At 40.0% G+C, this 15,994-nt stretch overlaps 1 protein-coding gene across 1 annotated transcript in view; it reads left to right on the top strand.

Annotated features, from left to right (window-relative positions):
- LOC148999051 (RNA-binding ASCH domain protein) overlaps nt 1–15,994 on the top strand; it is an 82,848-nt gene that overhangs the window by 23,142 nt on the left and 43,712 nt on the right. The window contains exon 7 of the mRNA XM_089141502.1: nt 5,106–5,224. Within this exon, the coding sequence (XP_088997628.1) occupies nt 5,106–5,224 (119 nt within the window). The remainder of the gene's footprint in view (nt 1–5,105; nt 5,225–15,994) is intronic.

Genomic DNA, 15,994 nt, shown 5'->3' with positions numbered 1-15,994 from the left:
TTTTTGGGTAGTGTTGTAAGGAGACGCGATGAGTGACTGGTTCTTACATCAAATTTAAAAGAACCAAGTTACTGGTGTTTTAATGGAGGCTGGTGGGATTTTCTTTCCTTGTCCAGGTACTTATGCTGAGTTTTCATGAACTTCTGAGTATTGGAGATTGGTTTATGGGAGATTGTTTGGATCAAACCCCGCTGATCAATAGGAGAGTGTTTTGAAATCCTACTTTGTGACTGTTTTTAGATTGAAATCCTACCTGGTTGCTTTGCTCAAAATTTCTGTGCTGCTTTTTTTTTTTTTGGGGGGGGGGGGGGGGGGGGGAGAATTTTTGCTACATTGAAGAATACTGTTCTGTGTATTTGTTAGAATTGCTGGTATTGCTACAACTCACGTGGTTGTTGGTTAGTATTTTTGGAGAATTTTCTGATGAGTTGAGAATTTTTCTGCAGTTTCTATTTCTGTTCAAGGGTTGTTCACAACTTCTGGTTCAGATTATTGGAAGCATGAATCTCTCTTATGTGCCTATTTTCTGTGGAATTTCTGGCATTATATGTTCTGGTTTAATGGAAGTTTGATTGAGCGATTTTGGGTCTTGCATTTGGAGTGTTGCTAGTTGCTGCCTAGTTGTTTATAATTAAAGTCTCTTTTATGGAATTAAGAAAGATTAGATCATTATGTCTATGGGTGAATTGAAATCTGAGCCTAAGAGTACTATTATAGAAATCATGACATCCACATCTCATCATATTTTTGAACAAAAACTTGCAGGGACTATCAATTTCTATCAGTGGAAAGAGATATTCATGTGTGTTGATTGGTTGTGAACAACAAGACCATCTCATTAAGCATAGTTTAAGAGATCTTGCTCTCGAGCGAGATTTCGCCCTTTCTAAAAACCAAGATCTCGACCGACTTGGTGGGATCTTGGTTGAGATATGGTCTTTTTCTGGGGCCAACTTGATGGCCCATCTCGGTGGGTTTTAGAGTCCAAGTTGGGCTCAAACTTGGTAGTTAGCCTAAGTTAGGCCTTTTGAACACATTGGTGGCCCTGAATTTGTGAGAAAACAACCCTAAGTACAAGTTCTAAGTTTACCCTAAGTGTGAAATGGAAATGCAATAGGATTGGAGAATGCAAAACTATGGAACATGTAATATAGAACCTTGAAGGCATATAAATGAAAAGCAAGTGTATCAACAACAACAACAACAACAACAATAAGCCTTTTCCCAACTAAATGGGGTCGGCTACATGGATTCTTGCCCTCCAATCGGCGTTCAAGGCCATGCTAGATCAAGGCCTAGCTATACATATCCTTTCTCACCACTTCTCCTAAGGTTATCTTGGTCTACCCCTAGCTCTTCAGTTCCTTCTATGGATTATACACTTCTCCGCGGGCTTTATGGTTCCGGCGTCGTGCCCCTCACGCTTTCTGCTATCCTTTGGGGCTCCCGCCCTCTATATGTCGTTCTTCTTCCATCCTGTTTGCCCTCTCCATCTTGCTTCTCTTTCGCCCCGTTTTCGTTCTTTTCCCCCCTCGCCGCTCTGCTGGTGGCCGGTCCTTTTTTCCTTTGCTTTTGGTCGCCGTCCTGCCCGGTGCCCTCTCCTTCTCCCCCTTTTTTTCTTTGGGACCTCATCTTCTATCCCTCTTTCTTGTTGCCTGGTCCTAAACAATCCTCGCGTCTCTTTTCGTCGTTCCCCTTCTCTCGCCCGTCTGCTGTTCCTGTTTCGTCTTGTCTCTGTTTGCCTTTTGATTCCGCTACTCTCCTGTTCTATTTGGTTTTCCCCACTTGGGTCTCTCTCCCATATCATCCGCGCATCCCGGGGACCTCATCTTGTGTCTTTGGTTTTCATCCATTCCGGTGCTGTTGGGCTTGTTGCCCTTGTGTGCCCCGTTTCGGGATTCCTTCTTTGTCCCCCCCTGTTCTCCTGTCCCGCCATCTCTTCCTTCTTATCTCATTTTCTTGCCCTTCTTTTCTCGTCTTGCCTTCGCTCTGGGCTCTTCTGGCTTTTCGGTCTATCCTTGGTGTATCAAATACATCAAATAACTTAAATGTCATAAAAAATTCCATTCATATGAGTACCACAATCTCGATTCTTGAAAATTAAATAATAAAATTATACGACCATTAGAAGTTTTATATTAGTCATAACTCATAAGTTCATAAGGCAAGCATAAAATGATTGATCTTCCTTTGGTGTTGTAGATGTGCTAAGAGTAGTTGCAAGTGAAAATCCAATTGAAATCCATAAAAAATCTGACAAAAATTGAGAGTTCCAACAATATATGACTAGATATGGCGAGATATCGAGCAAGATGTGAGAATCTTGCCCTTGATCTCGTCTTGCCTTCTTAAAAAGCGAGATATCTCGTGAGGTCTCATACCATGTCACTAAGTCCACTAGGAATGATACATGGAAGACTATAAATTCCTGAATCTTAAGGCAAATGTTGAACTCCATGGAGAGAAATATTTTTGACCTAGTTACACATGTTGACATTGTGAAGGATTTATGGATTACTAATTGTACGACTTTGGTATGATGTCCTTCCAACATGCACAGATGGGATTGCATGCTCGATCACCCGATGCTAAGTATGCTTTGTTGCTACTGAGGTTAAATGAGACTATGGAGCGAAAAGAAGCCAGCTAGTGGAAAGGTGGAGCTCCGAGATTGTTCTATGACCAACTCTTTCTCGAGAAGGCATTTAGCTGATGTATTCTACTAGTCCACTAAGAGAGAGGTGACCACACCATGCGAGAATACTCCATATTCAGCAGGATCCTGGTTCAGGGTAAGGCAAGGGGAAGACCAAGATAAGATCCTACTTCTAAACAAAATTGAAAAATGACATACCTGCGTCTAGTTGAACTGGTTCCCATCATTGTCTTAGGGAATAGCCCAGATAGTGATAAGATGGCAACCCCTCCATCAATAGATCAGTATGGGATTACTTAAATATTGTGTACTCTGGATAGAATAATATTTCTTGTATGTATGAGGTTTCACAAGAGTTCTGTAGGGCTGATTGGAAGGGCAAACCTTTGAACTAATATTTGCAGACTACACGAAAATGTATGAAGAGTTGGATCTTCTCTCTCTCTAAGCTCACCATCAACTCAGTGGAACCCTTCTTTTGCTTTCCTACAGAAAGCTGAAGAGGCCTCTAGATTCCTTCACCCTGTAAGTTGGTCTTCCATTTGTCAGCCTAAAGCTGAGAAAAAGAAAAAGGCGGTGGGGGAGGCTAGGCATCCATAGAATTCATCGTTACAACACTGCCAGCCTCGTAAAGCTCATCTAAAAATCTCTTCGAAGGAGGATTCGGTTTGCATCAACTGGGTCTGCTCCTATGTCCTCTAGGCCTGTCCTTTGGGACTGCAAAGATACCTAATGATCCCTCTTGGGTCTTGAGGAATTTGTTTCCTAAGGCATCTGGCTCTTTCAACCACTTTTTATCCATATCCCTCTTGATGGATCCTTGGTGCTCATGACTCATCAGGTATCCTCTTTAACACCTTGGGTATTAGAGCTACTTATGAGTTATGAGTCTAGAATCTCCATGTTTATCACCTTTTCCTCCATCATTAGTGGGTCATGGCATCCCCTCTCTTGCCCAACCTAAAAAAGGGAAAGAAAAGAAAAGAAAATCCCCCTCCCTTCCTTCTTGGTCCCACCCAAATTTGAACCTCTCTTCACCCCCTGCCTTCCACTCCTCACTCTTAGGATAACCTTGAATTGGCTGGCGTCTACCTCTAGCTCCTTTACTACTGCCTCCACTTGGAACCTTGCATGGACCCTTAGCTCTACTGTGCCTTGGCACCACATTGATTGGTTTAAAGGTCATATACCTTGTCATCCCTGCGGAGAGCTCTTAACCTTTGTCTCTGTACCCGGTCTTTTCTCCTTCATCACCATATCCCTGTTCCCCATCATTGCATCCTTTGTTTGAATGGTATTGAAGACAGTGATCATTTATTGTTCTCTTGCACCATGTCCTGCTCCACTTGGCAAAAATGTCTCTCCTCTTTATGGCCTCACTTTAAAATCAACCGTAGCTTTGCTTTAGTCATTGTAGACCCTCAAGATCCTTTTCAGGAAGCACAATTTGTGACATGGTCAGTAAGTTACTGTTATGGTGCAGTGCTTACATTTGATTGAGAGTAACGTTAGGAAATGGATCTCTGGATCTAGGACCTTGGACTTGATCTGGGAACCCAACCATTTTGTTGCGCCAGGTATCAGGCTTCCCCCACCCCCATGTTTTTGACACCCAAAGGAACAGGAAGATTATTGTTACTAGGGTTTTGGTGTTACCGTTTTGCAGCCCTCTTTGTCTTATGGCCCCCTAGTTCTCTGGTACATTCCTGCCCCCTAGCTCTCTGGTGCATTCCCACCCCCTAGCACCTTTTCTCTTCCCTCTTCCCCCTTCCCCCTCTTGGGGTTTGGTAATGATAATTTTATTCACTCTCAAGTCTCAATAGGTGGCCATGCAAGTAATCTAAGAGGACAGTCAAAAAAGTCTAGTAACATCACCATGCAGTGCTTATATAAAAGTATAGTAACAAAACCAAAAAAAAAAAAAAAACAAAACAAAAAAAACCAGTCAAACAAAACAAAACAAAACAAAAAAAACCAGTCAAACTATCAAATGGTTAAGCTTTTTCTGTGGAATTACATATCAATTTTTGAAGACATTTTTTTTTCAGGTCTATTTGTCTAACCAAATCTACGGGGAAAGAATTGGACTCTAGATTAAAACAACAAATCAATGAAGCAAAATAAAGAAATGAATAAATAACAGATTCATAGATAATAAATCACTTCATAGTCATGCATGTATAATTAGTTCATGCATCAAGTGAACCAAACTGATCTCTAACTGTCCTTTCTTCGCAGCTCCTTTGGAGCCCTCAAACCTGTCAACTTGTCGGCTACTTTGACAATTCTGGTTTAGAACCTTGATTCCTGTAAATGCCTGAAGTCAGATATCCTTGCTTTTGTTCCATCAGATTCTTTACTATCTATCCAAATGGTAAAACATTATTCCTTTCACAAGGTTTCCCGTGTTTAGTTGCCTCTAAAGCTACTGAGCATATGATATTTTCAGGTGTGCAAATCTATCGCAAGTTTTATACTGAAGAGAAGGAAAAGTCTAATGGTGTTGTTGCAATTTGTGTTAGAAAACCAACTTCTCAGCCCTACATTTCCCTTGCTGGCATAATTCTTGTGAGTATGCTTCTCATTGAATTTTATAATATCATAAGCCATTGATTGAAGTATATGTTGTGGATGATTCTTTGTTAGTGTAGCTTTGTTTTTATATCTGAGGGTTGGTTCTTTGCCCAAAGCTACAGGCTTTTCTCACATGCCTGCATTATTTAGTAATTGGCCTAAATATTATGAGAAATTTAAGTTTGTTGTCCCACACTCCCACTGCAAGCTTACCTATCAGTGCTTATCTCAATCAATTCTGGAAGAGGAAAAGTGTGTGACTGAGTTCTTAAAGTTGCTCTTCATGTTCCTTAGTTTATCAGATATCTTTTGTTCTTTCAAAGATTTGATTTATTGAAAAGGAAGTTCAAAATTTCGGTTTCAACCTGGTTGAAACTGAAATATATCCCCAAGTGGCTGAGACATACCATCAGAATGGTTGAATTGACACTGAAATATGGTTTATTTTGTTGGAGAAACTTGACCACCCATCCAGATTGTTTTGAAGAATGTTGAAAGCAAAATGGGATGTCTAATTTTGAACCATGGTTGAATGATTGAAGATTCGTGTGTGTTCCTGCAAAGCAAAATACCTGTTGCCAACTAAATGTGGTCAGCTACATGGATTCTTTCCTTCCAATCCGCTCTGTTTGAGGCAATACTAGATACAAGGTCTAAGCTCGTGTATCGTTTCTCATCATTCTCTTAAGGTTGTATAAGGTCTGCCTCTTTTAATTCCTACAATTTGGATTAAATCACTTCTCCGTATGGGGGCGTTTGCAGGCCTCCGTTGAATGGAACCATCCCACCTTAAATGACTTTCTCGTAGCTTATCACTTCTTGGAGCAACTCCCAGACCAGCTCTAATATGATCATTTCTTTATCTTATTTTTCCTAGTTTTGCTACTCATCCATCTTAACATCCTTATTTTTGCTATATTAAGTTTATTTATATGATGCTTCTTAGTAGGCCAACACCCTACACTATATATCTTAGCTGGTCATACAATGGTCCTAAAGAATTTTCCTTTGAGCTTTAAAGGAATACGCTGATTACACAAGATTCTGGACACATCTCCACTTCATCCATTGTATTTTATTTCTTTGGAAAACACTATCCTCTCTATCACCTTTTTTTATTTATGATTGAGCCAAGCTACCTAAAATAATTGCTTTGTGGAATCTCCTTCTCATCAAATTTCACCACCTCATCATCCGCCCTATCCTGACCAAAGTTACACACTAGATATTTTGTCTTTGTCCTACTTAGTTTAAAGCCTTTTGATTTCAAAGTTGCTCTGTATGATTCTAATTTGGTACGGATCCCTACTTTTGTCTTGTCTATCAAAACAATATGTTGGTTAAGTTCGATTAGGAGTCCAATTATATTAAAGTTTTTATTCATGTAAATTTCTTGTTACCCAAGTAAGGGTATTTATGTAATAGTGTATTTTCCACTTAATTATAAATAAAGGGCTTGAGATCACATTGATCAATAAGTCATTCTGCCAATATTGTGTTTCACAACATGGCATCAGAGCCTAAGTATGATTAGGGAAGTGAGAAGAAAAAAAAAGGGAGTGTTGAGCCTACCTCCTCGCCTCTCTCTCGTTGTCGCTATCGCAGAAAGAGTATCGAAACCCATCGCCCTTTCTTTCTGGCAGTTCTTCAAACCCATCTAAACCCATCGAAACCCATCGCCTTTTCTTTCTGGATGTTCTTCAGTACCCATTGAAAACCCATCGAAATCCATCGCCGTTTCTTTCGGGCTGTTCTTCAGTCCGTTGCATACGGTGAGTTCAATTCGACAAAACCAAGAACAGAACAAAAAGAAGAAAAGCAGAAGAACTCCGCTGCTGCACTATGTTCTTCAATTCGGCTGCATACGGTGAGTTTGAAAAGACCAAGAACAGAGAAAAAAAGGGAAAGAAGAAGAGCAGAAAAACATGCCATTGCTCTGCCTCTGCCGCTACACTGTAGTGAGTTATTTCAACCATTCTACGTTCCTCTGCCCTACCGTGACATTACCGCTGCTCCTGCAAATTTTTTTCCCTCTAGTTCTTCATCTGAAGCCTGCGATTCGATTAGCCCAAATAAAATAGATGTTTGAGGGGTTAATTTTGTAAATTTGCATTCTATCAAGGGTCTATTGGTAAATTTGCATAGTTTATGGTCTTATTTGCAAATTTACTTACTTTCAGGGACTTACGTGTAAATTTATATAAGTTTAAGGACCTATTTGCAAATTCTGATTTTTAGGGACGTATTTGTAATTACTGAAAAAAGGGGCATGGTGTTCCTTATATGCACTTTTTGAAAATTGTGTGGCTATTGGATTTTGTGACGTTTTAATTGAAGGGTGAAGGCTGAAGAGCTACAGACAATTTTTTTTTTCAATATGGCAACTACAGATGGTACTACTGCTCCCACCGGCTCCAAACATTACCCCCCTCTTCATCCTCTTTCGGTAAGATTTGATGGAACAAATTATTTGATCTTGTCTCGATCTGCTTACCTGACTATTGCTGGAAGAGGACTTGTTGGACACATTACGGGCACCACTATCAAACCTACTACCACAGGTGTTTCACAAGATAAATGGATCTCGAATGACTCTTTTATTATGTCATTCCTTTTGAATTCCATGAATCCAAATATTGCCCGTGGATACCTATTACTTGATACTGCAGCCCAAATCTGGAAGGCTACTATTGAAACCTATGGACAGTTGGGGAATGATGCACAGGTTTATGAGTTACGAAAGAAGCTTTATGTGATTACCCCAAAGAAACTGACTGTGGCCCAATATTATGCTGAGTTGCAATCTCTTTGGCAAGAGTTGGACCATTATGGGGATTATCACCCCACTAATCCAAATGATGTGACTACTTATAGGAAGCATGTTGATAAGATTCGGGTATATGACTTCTTTGTAGGTTTGAATGTGGACTATGATCAGATCAGAGTGCAAGTATTAAGTTGTTCTCCCTTTCCTGCACTTAAACAGTCTTATGCCCTTGTTCAGTGTGAGGAAAGCCGTCAATTAACCATGCTTCATACTCCTATTGTGGAGAAATCAGCCTTACAGTCTGTTTGCACTAAATCTGATTAAGCTAAGGAGATTATCAAGTGTGAGCACTGTCACAAACCATATCATACAAAGGCAAATTGTTGGAAGCTCCACGGGAAGCTTGCTGATTTTGAGCAAAACAGGGCACAAAGAATAGGAAAATCGAAAGCTCATATTTCTGAGATAGTTTCCGTAACACCCTCTGTAAACATTGGTTTTTCACAGGAGGAGTTAGCTACTTTGCGATGTATTCTGTAGTCTTCTATTGCTGGTACAACCTCTACCATCATGCTTCCTTTACCACCCATACCAACTCCTACCTTGCTACTTCAGGTAAAACTTTTACAGGCTTCTAAGTTTCTTTAGTTTCTACACCTTGGATCATTGGTATAGGAGCCGCAGATTATATGACATGTTTATCTTCTTTTTTCTTACAATATTCTCTAACTTCTGGAAAGGATAAAGTTCGAATTGCTAATGACTCTTATTCTTCCATTGCTGGAAAAGGGACCATTCAACATTCTCCATCATTTTCTGTGTCTAAAGTTTTACATGTTCTTTCTTTCTCTACTAACTTGCTCTCTATCAGTAGTCTTGCACATGACTTGAATTGTAATATGGTTTTTTTCCCATCTTACTATGTCTTCCAGGATCTGGTCACGGGGAAGGAGATTGGACGTGGTGAACTAAACAATGGACTTTATTTGCTCGAGCCGATTGGAGGATATACTTTTGCTTTTACTACATCTTCTAATCAGATCCATTAGGTAATATCATATCTTCATCAGTGGCACCGTAGGCTAGGTCACCCCCCTCTAGGAACTCTTAAGAAAATATTTCCTAATTTGGTTTCTTCTTGTAATGAGGATGATTTTTTTTGTGAAGCCTGCATTTTTGCAAAGCAGACTCGTTTTACTTATTTACCTTTTCTTCATAATAGAAAATCTACTCCTTTTATTCTAATTCATTCTGATGTGTGGGGTCCCTGCCAATGTGTGGCTATTACTGGCCATAGGTACTTTGTTACTTTTATTTATTGTCACTCTCGTTCTACATGTATTTATCTTTTAAAACAAAAGAATGAGGTTTTTTGATGTTTTCGTGATTTTCATAATATGATTAAAACTTAGTTCAATGCCACTGTGCAGATCCTTCGCAGTGACAATGGCACAAATATATTGATGGTGAATTTCAGAGATATCTCTCTGACTCTGGCATAATATACCATACCAGTTGTGTTGATACGGCTGCCCAAAATGGGGTTGCCGAAAGGGAGAATTGGAATCTTTTAGAGGTAGCCCGTTCAATTATGATTGCTATGAATGTACCTGACAAATAATGGAGTGATACTCTACTCACTGCTTCTTACCTTATGAATAGGATGCTGAGTAGGATACTTGGTTTTAAATGTCCTAATGAGATTCTTCAAGGAGCCTCTTTTTTTATTATTCCCCAAAGATTTTTGTATGTGTGTGTTATGCCAGAATCACAGCCCATTAGAGTAAGCTGGTTTCCGCGGCCTACGCTGCATATTTTTGGGGTATTCTGCTACTCAGAAAGGGTACAAATGTTATCATCCTCCTTCCAGGAAAACCATTGTATCCATGGATGTAATTTTAATGAGTCTTGCCCTTACTATACACCTCTCCAGGGGGATGAGTCCTAAAGGAGAGGTGTTCTTTTCAACTCTAGATCTTCATATCACATCACCACAACACAACTTAGGAGTTGAAGAAGTGTTTCCTAACCAAGGGGAGACCTCGGCCAGTGTACCAAAGGACTCTAATAGAGGTGTTATTTCCAACTCTAAACCTTCCTATCACAGTACCAAAATCTCTGTTGCACTGCTGCTTGTGATAACAATGTTATCTATATATACCAGCAATACTGTTATGTGATTGTCTGTCCTTTTGATAAATAGGGTAATGATCAACATTGCTTTGGTTATAGCCAATAGACACCATAGCTTTATGGAATCTTTCAAAGCATGCTTTAGGGGACTGCTTCAACCCATAAAGAACATGTTTAAGTTTGCATACCTTCCCATGTCTCAACTCTCAATAGAAGTATACCCTTGTGGAACATCCATATACACTTCTTGAATTTTGCTATGTAGGAAGGCACTCTTAAAGTCAAGTTGTTGAAGATCCCATCCCTTATTGATTACACATGAAAGCACCACTCGTACTCTATTCATCTTTACAACTGGAGCAAAGGTCTCTTGGTAATCAATGCCAAGGTTTAAGTAAATTCCTTGGCCACTAGTCTAGATTTATATCTGTCCATAGTACCATCAGCCTTGTGGTTTAATAACAAACACCCACTTACAACCAACATTCCTCTTCCCTATAGCTAAGGTAACTAGATCCCACGTCCGGTTTTTTTTCCAAGGCATTCATCTATTCATCCATAGCTTCTTTCCTGTCAAAATGAGCTAGTGCTTCCTGTTAGGTGTTAGGGATAGAAGCAGAGAACAAAGAAGAAACAAAACTTTGAATGGCTGGGGATAATGCTTGATATGTTACAAAATTAGAAATAGGGAGCTGAGTACACGCTCATGGGTGCTTTCTCAGTGTAATAGGTAAGTCTAATGATGGATCAGAAATTGGGTTAGGAATAGACTCACCGGGATTAATTCTGCAGGACCAGGATGTAGAGCTTCCAGTTGGCTAGGAATGGTATGAGGCATTTCTAGAGCTGCTTTTCTTTGGTGAGTTTCTAAAGGTGATTGCAATACAAGTTGTTGCTCCCCGTGCATATCATTGTCCTTGGCGATTGGTCCTTGTTTCTGTCTGATTACTCCACCTTCCAAGTGGGCATCATTACCATAAAATTTGGAAGGGATTTCCATGGAAGGAATAAGGACCGAAACCTCTTCACTAGACCCGCTTTCCCTGAAAAGGTTTAGGTGAAAAATAGGGAATATTTTCCTGGAAGATCACATCCATGGTAACAAACATCGTTCATGAAGGCAGATGATCTTGTATCCTTTTTGGGTGGCAAAGTAGCCGGGAAAAATGTACCACAACCCGCAAGGGTTAAATTACCATGAACATGATGGTTCAAGCAAAGGCTACACACCCAAAGACTTTTGGAAGGACTCTGAATGAGACACAATCAATCTTTATCTAAACTTCTTACTTGTGTCAGAGAGACACAGTCAGTCTTTATTTATAATAATAGGATAGGTCTAGAAAGAAAAGAAATTTCAGATGTGGGATTGTCGATAATATTCTAGAGACAATTCTTTATTCTTAGAATTATAATAACAGTATTGCTACTCATTCAACCTTAAGATTGATTATCATTTTGCTACTGTTTGTATATACTTCTACATGTTAATGGACTTTGCCGTCAACCCTCTCTACCCTGTCTTTTTTAGAGTCATTTATGATTTGGGTGGGCCCACAAATGACCCAATAAGGTAAACTGAACCCTGAATTGCATCCGGTAGGATCGAGAGATACTGTATGATCATCAAAACAGCAACTAGGTTTCAGAATTAGTAACATTAGATCGACACAGTAGCTCACTATCAAAATAACATGTCATCCATTAAATAACTGTAATTACATATCTTATACTCAAGGTTATCGAACTGACAAATCTCAAATCAGTAAGGGTGAATCTGGTGCCAAAGGCTTCCTGCAAGCTGGGTCTGGGGGCAAATTTCATATGCAGCCTTACCTTAAACAGCGTTGCTGAGTGGCTGTTTCAATACCTTGACCTCAAACTACAATTGTCCACTGACCAATTTGCCATGGTCTTCCTATTGTGGATTTCTTCATTAATTTATGCCTTTGGTTGGTAGTTTCCTAATCTAAGTAAATTTTATGTTTAGGACTTTAGGTTTAGGCGTAATTTGGTATGGGTTATTGTGGAAATAATTGAATCCTTAGATAATCAATGTGACCCCTAAGCTTTCTATTTATAATAATGTGAAATATACAAAGTTTCATAATTACCTTCACTAACCAACTTAATAATAATAACTTGAACCAACTCTTATAATTAAACCAACCCACAAATAAATCGAACCAACCAACACTAGCCCTCAAGTTGAGGCATTGATGTTAATCATGCCCAACTTGCTCAAAGTAGGGTAGAAATTTCCTTCCTTTAGTCCTTTAGTAAAGATGTCAGCTACTTGATCTCCAAATCTCACAAAAGGCATGCATACCAGCCCTTGTTCCAACTTTCCTTTGAAAAAAAATCTATCTATCTCAGTATGTTTTATACGATCATGTTGCACTGGATTTATTGGCTATACTGATGGTAGCCTTGTTGTCACAATATAACATCATGGGACTTGTAATAGGAAACCCAATATCTTCTAATAGACCCTTCAACCATAAAAGTTCACATACTCTTCGAACCATGGATCTATACTCGGCCTCTGTACTAGACAATCACACCACATTTTGCTTATTGCTTCTCCAGGTTACTAGATTGCCCCCAACAAATGTATAGTATCCTAATATTGATTTTTTGTCAGGTGAACTAACCCAATCAGCATCTGTATAAGCTTCTACTTTCAAATTATTTGAGGGTGACAAAAGTATTCCATTTTGTGGTGTGGATTTTAAATAATGAAGTATTCTAATAACAACATTCATATGAGTCGAGTATGGGTTATGCATATGCTGGCTCACTAGACTTACTGGAGAAAGCAATGTCGGTCTGGTGTGAGACAAATAAATAAGTTTTCTAACCAACCTCTGATATCTCCCTTTATCTACTGGTACTCCCTCTTTCTCTTTAAGCTTAATGCCTACTTCAATTGGGGTATCCATGGCTTTACATCCCAACATTCCCACTTCTGAAAGTAAGTCTAGGATATACTTGCGTTGGGACGAATAGATGCCTTTTTTTGATCTAGCAACCTCAATTCCCAGGAACTACTTGAGTTTCCCTAGATGTTTAACCTCAAATTCCTTGCCGAGGAAGCTCTTCAGCTTTTGTATTTCTGCCCCATCATTTCCAGTGATGACAATGTCATCTACATAGACTATAAGAAGCATGATGTGAGTTCCTGACCTTTCCACAAAGAGAGTATGATCAACATTACTTTGCTTGTAACTTATCGATGTCACAGCTTTTTGGAGACGTCCAAACCAACACCGGGGAGATTGCTTCAACCCATAAATTGACCGTTTCAACCGACAAACCTTCCCTTTTGTTTTCCTGTCAGAGAATCCATGTGGGATTTCCATGTAGACCTCTTCTTTCAATTCTCCATGCAAAAATGCATTTTTTACATCTAATTGATGTAAATCCCAACTTTGATTCACAGCTATTGATAACAAGACCCTGACTGTATTCAATTTTGCAACAGGAGTAAATGTCTCTTGATAGTCAGTTCCATAAGTCTGAGTGAACCCTTTTGCAACCAAGCTAGCCTTCAATCGGTTGACTGAACCATCATTGTTTTGTTTTACCACAAACACCAACTTATAACCTACCAGTTGTTTCCCTGGAGGAAGAGTAACCAATTCCCAAGTGCCATTTTTCTTCATAGCCTGCATTTCCTCTACCATTGTTGCCTTCCAATTTTTATTAGCATGAGCTTCTTGCCAAGTCTTTGGAACAAATGCAATAGATAAAGGAGATATGAAAGCTTGGTAGGAGTCAGACAAAGAATCATAGGAAACATATTTAGCTATAGGATGTTGAGTACACGATCTGATTCCTTTTCTAACAGCAATAGGGAGGTCAGAAGAAGATATCTCAGGGATACTTACAGGACCTGAATCTGGATTAGGAGATTGAACTGGTAACATGTCGTCCTTCTCTACTTGCTGTTGCGACTAGTTTTCTTCTTTTGATAGGTTTGCACATCTTTGCTTTGGTCAATTTGCCTTTGAAAGACCTCAATAGTGTGCCTTACAAGAGTGGTCTCCCCTTGGATAGGATCCTTACAAGGTTCAGATGGGAAAAGAGAAGATTGGGTGTCTACATGTACGCTGGCTGAATGCTCCCTGATAAACCCTTGATATCAAGAGTCTATATTCGACAAGGAAAGCACTCCCAAGGAAATGATTTGCAGTTTGAAGAGTGAAGAGAGTCCTGTCGTTTTCAGCAGAGTCCTATTGCATTCAGCGACTGGCAGATTTGAAGCATGAAGAGTCCTTCTGCGTTAAGGTTATTAGAATTAGATTTGGAGAGTCGAGAGTCATAATACATTTAGGTTAAAGTGAGTCATAATACATTCAAGTTAGAGTTACATTACAGTTAGGTTACTTTTGAAGAGTCCTACTCGAAGTAGGCTGATTTTGTTAATTAATTCGGTAGGAATGTAATTGCTATAAATAGGGGGGGGGGGGAGGAAGAGTAGAGAGGGAGGAGAGAGAAGTTTATGTGAGAGCCATTGCTCTTGGGTAGGCGTAGGAATCACCTACTGCTGGTAGTATGTATTGTTTATTATTTAACTTTTATTCAAAGTCCCTTTTTTCTTCTTGAGTTATTCCACCTTGTTAAGTAGCCTCATTCAGGTACCTAACAAATTGGCATCAGAGCCATCGACTCCAGGGGAATGGTCAAGAGTCGAATGGAGCAGAGGGAAGAGGAATTGGAAAGTATCGTGAAAGAGATTCAAGGTCAAGTGGGACTCCTAGCACAAGACATAGAGAAAAGAGAAAAGGCCAATGACGAGTTCAGAGATGAATTAAAGTTCATGCTATCGCAAGGAAAATCAGCAGAGATGCATACCTTAATGTCGGAGGTGACTAGAACCGATGGAGTTCCAGATTACAGCAAGCGTAGGATCGAACTAGAGAAACTGAGAGACTTCCTTCCTAGACATCTTGAGATGCCAATTTTCACGGGGGAAGATCCGATGGGATGGATCGCACGGGCTGAAAGGTATTTTGATCTGTACAAACTCAGCGATGAAGAGACTCAGAATTGCAACTCTTTGTTTTGAAGGTGCAGCACTAGGATGGATACGCTTTCGAGAACTGCAGCAGCCATTATCATCATGGAGAAACTTGAAAGAATCGATGATCTAGCGATTTAACTCAGCACAACTGAAGACTGCCCAAGAAGCATTGATTAATCACAAGCAAAGTGGAACGCTTGCAGCATATAGAGAAGGGTTTGAGAAATTAGCAGCGGCAGCTGGAGTGGTAGATGGAGAATGGTTGAAGGGGCTGTTTTTCGCTGGTTTAAATGAAGAAGTAAGGGCTGAAGTTCGATTATTTGGCCTCACCAATTTGGGCCAAATAATGGACTTGGCCCAAGCCGTGGAGGACAAAAATGGAGTGGGGAAAAATAAGAAACCTTTTTTGGCCCAGCCCACTCAATCGGCCCAAAATTTAACCTCACGTTTTATTAACTTCAGCCCACCCAACACCAATATTAAAGGAACCAGGCAGGTTCAGGGAACCGGAATGAACCAAAGCTTTAACGGTTCGGTTCGGCCAAACCAAAGAAGTGAACCCGCGTCTTCCTCTTCACAATCTCGACCTGCAACTATAGCTGCGATGGGGAGCTCAGGACGCTCACGTTGGTTATCCCAGGAAGAAATCAAAGATAAAATGGACAAAGGGGTATGTTTCAGGTGTGACGGCCCATACTCTAGAGGCCATCGATGCCCTTTGAAGCAACTAAGGTTGTTGTTACTCCACGACGATGATAGTCCAGAAGTTGCAGCAGCGGAAGGAGTGATCAATGGCGACGATATGGAGCCAGTGCTTGAGACGGAACTCTCTCATACC

This window comes from Hakea prostrata, unplaced genomic scaffold, assembly GCF_041222555.1.
Source record: "Hakea prostrata isolate BN-2017 unplaced genomic scaffold, UWA_Hpros_2 contig_58, whole genome shotgun sequence".
Lineage (NCBI taxonomy): Eukaryota > Viridiplantae > Streptophyta > Magnoliopsida > Proteales > Proteaceae > Hakea > Hakea prostrata.
This window is presented reverse-complemented; position numbering and strand designations above follow the sequence as displayed.